The sequence below is a fragment of the Corylus avellana genome, chromosome ca1, assembly GCF_901000735.1.
Source record: "Corylus avellana chromosome ca1, CavTom2PMs-1.0".
Lineage (NCBI taxonomy): Eukaryota > Viridiplantae > Streptophyta > Magnoliopsida > Fagales > Betulaceae > Corylus > Corylus avellana.
This window is the reverse complement of record NC_081541.1, coordinates 14,812,562-14,815,530: the sequence shown is the minus strand read 5'-3', so window position 1 is coordinate 14,815,530 and position 2,969 is coordinate 14,812,562. Positions and strand designations below refer to the sequence as shown.

Here is a 2,969-nt window from a genome sequence, read left to right as displayed (position 1 = left end):
GAAATTCCCATTCCATTCTATCGTAAGCCTTTCTCATATCTAGCTTTACGGTCATAAATCCTTACTTACCCTTCAAACGTGTGTGCATGGTATGGAGTGTCTCATATGCCGCAAGGACATTATCAGTAATTAATCTCCTTGGGATAAAAGTGCTTTGAACAGGAGAAATAACATGTGGTAAAATCTTCTTCAATCTATTTGCTAGCATCTTTGAAATTAACTTATATATAACATTGCAGAGGCTTATGGGCCGATAATCTGAGCCACTTATGGGATTTTTTATTTTCGGAATAAGAGCAATATGTGTTAAGTTCAAAAAATCAGGCATTCTACCGGAATGGAGCGACTTAAGAATGGCATTACATATATTCGTCCCCACAATATGCGGATTTTCCTGGAAAAATTTTGCAGGGAAACCGTCTGGGCTCGGGGGTTTTAAAGGGGCCATATTAGAAAGTGCAAAAGACACCTCTTTTGCTGTAAACGGCTATACCAGTGATCTATTCATTTCCTCAGTGACCCGACAGTTTAATGGTTGGAGGCAAGACATCCTATTTCCTGTATTTTCAGATGTAAACAATTCAATAAAATAATTGATAAAAGCCAATTGTACCTCATCTTCCACAGAGCACAGCCGCTCCTCAGCATCCTTAATGGCATAAATGGTATTAGATTTTCGTCGTGAATTCGCACATGCATGGTAGAATTTGGTGTTTCGATCCCCACTCCGCAGCCACTCTGTTTTTGCTCTCTGTTAGTGAAGGTCAGATTTTTCCAGCAACAACTCCAATTCCTTTTTAACAGCTTTTGTCTCCTCACCCACCCTGCCTTCTTCATGCCCTTGAAGGTCATGGAGTCTTTTGTTTAAGCTGGTTATGTTCTCCTACAGTGAGCCATTGCGTCCCCCTACCATACTACAAGCACCCTTTTGCACCGTGACAGATTTAACTCAATCTTCTGCCAACTAGAACCCAGCTGTTTTTGGAGGGACCCATGCCTTTGTTACTATAGTAGAGTAACCCTCCTCAAGCTGCCAAGAAGCCTCATAACGAAATCGCTTAGGCCCCTGCCCATTCATTCTTTTTCCCATTAGACATAGTATCAAAGGAGCATGGTCGGAGCAAACTATATTTTCTACCACCACCTCAACTTCCGGAAACATTCCCCTCCAAATAGGATTGGCCACTCCCTGGTCCAACCTTTCCTTGGTAAACTCTTGATTATCCCAGCAATTGCTCCATGTATACTTCGGGCCCCGGAACCCAAGGTCTGAAAGTTCATAGTTTTCTAGCACTTGTCGAAACCCGACCATCTGGCTATTTGCTCGTTCCCCACCACCCCATTTTTCCGAGCTTGTAACTATTTCATTGAAATCTTTGATACAAACCTATAGGGCCAAGTTCAAAAGACACTTGACACTATTTTAAATAAATTAGAGGATATTTCCTTTAAATTAGTTTGGAGAAAATTTTTGTTCATTTTTTTATATCCTATTTGGATATTTTATTTTTACTAAAATCTTGATGTGATGAGCACTTGCTTTTCTTGCGATTGGTGATAAGCTCTTATTAATTGCTCTTGTTAATATTTTCTTATTGACATCTCATGGTGATGAGCTCTTACTAAATTCTTAGTGGCATTTCACGAAAATGTTAGGTGCTCTCCTAGTGTTATTCTCGTGTTCTTCTGATCTAATGTGAAAATTATTTTATAAAAAAAAAAAAAAAAGTTGCTCTTATTTCTCTTAATTAGTTTTTTATAAAATAATTTACACCTATGATGAGAATGACACAAGGAGAACACTATCATTTTCCTTAGAATTTTAACGCTTATAACTGTTTCATTAAGAATATTTAGAAGCCCATGAATTTCTATGACTGTTCGATATTAATTTTTTGAAGATTTTTTTTTTTCTTTCAATTTGGCAGCTTCCAAGATGGCACTATAAAAAATAGAACTTCTACATAACTTTTGTCTTGTCCTTTTCTATTTTGTCTTATTCTACTTTGTCTTATTCTAAAAAATTAGCCATATAAAAATTTTATACCAATTACGTGAATTTCATCCTAGTGTCTTCTATTCCTCATATCAAATTTTTGTTGCTCTTATGTGATTTTATAGTATTGTTTGATATTTTTTTACTCTATTATTAATTGCATTCTATTTATTGTAGTATTAAGATTTTTTTGAATTAATATTATTTAATATCAACAAGAGTTTTTGTACCTTTCAAATAATTGTTCAACGGGTAGTATTTGAAGGAGGCAATGGTGCTAAGACTTGGATTTGCTACGAGTTAAGGGAGATGATAGATGCATTACAAATAGTTGAGGCCTTGAAAATAGTATAATATAATTGGTTCCTGCAAAATTGATTGAAGATATATACAAGTAGAATTACGGCATGTTTGAGATTCTAATATAAAGCTTGAAAAGTACTTTTTAGTATTTATAAAGTTATGATAAACAAAATTTGACAATAAAAAAATTCTAAAATTATTTACTTAACTTTTTTATTTTAAAAATAGTTAAAATGCACTATTAATAAAAGCTTAAAAATTAAATTTTTATTGAAACAATATATATTTTTTAATTTAAACACTCTATTTTTTAAACATAACCAATTTACACATTGCGAGGCGGATCTATAGATAAATATGTGTCGTACAAGATTGATTTATTGACCTTTTGTGATCTTGTCTCATTCTTACTACAATTTTACTCTAATAGAAGAAAAAAGTCATTTCACTATTAGATATTAAAAAAAAAAAAAAAATACCAAAGCAAGTACGTGAAAGCCATACTACTAACAACACTTTAGAAAAGACTGAACGGCGTCGTTTGGCACTGTGGCGTCTATAGCACGCGACCATAACTCGCGTGCAGAACCGCCTGTAGATTATCGATATTTTTTCGTTTATTAGTTTTTTCTTCCTAAAAGCATCTTCACAAGAAGAGTGGGAATAAAGA

General features: G+C 34.2%; 1 protein-coding gene across 1 annotated transcript; it reads right to left on the bottom strand.

Moving 5' to 3' along the window:
* Window positions 1–964: 964 nt before the first annotated feature.
* LOC132189072 (uncharacterized) lies at window positions 965–1,312 on the bottom strand. The gene has a single exon (XM_059603612.1). The coding sequence runs from the start codon at window positions 1,310–1,312 to the stop codon at window positions 965–967; it is 348 nt and encodes a 115-aa protein (XP_059459595.1).
* Between the last annotated feature and the right edge of the window lie 1,657 nt (window positions 1,313–2,969).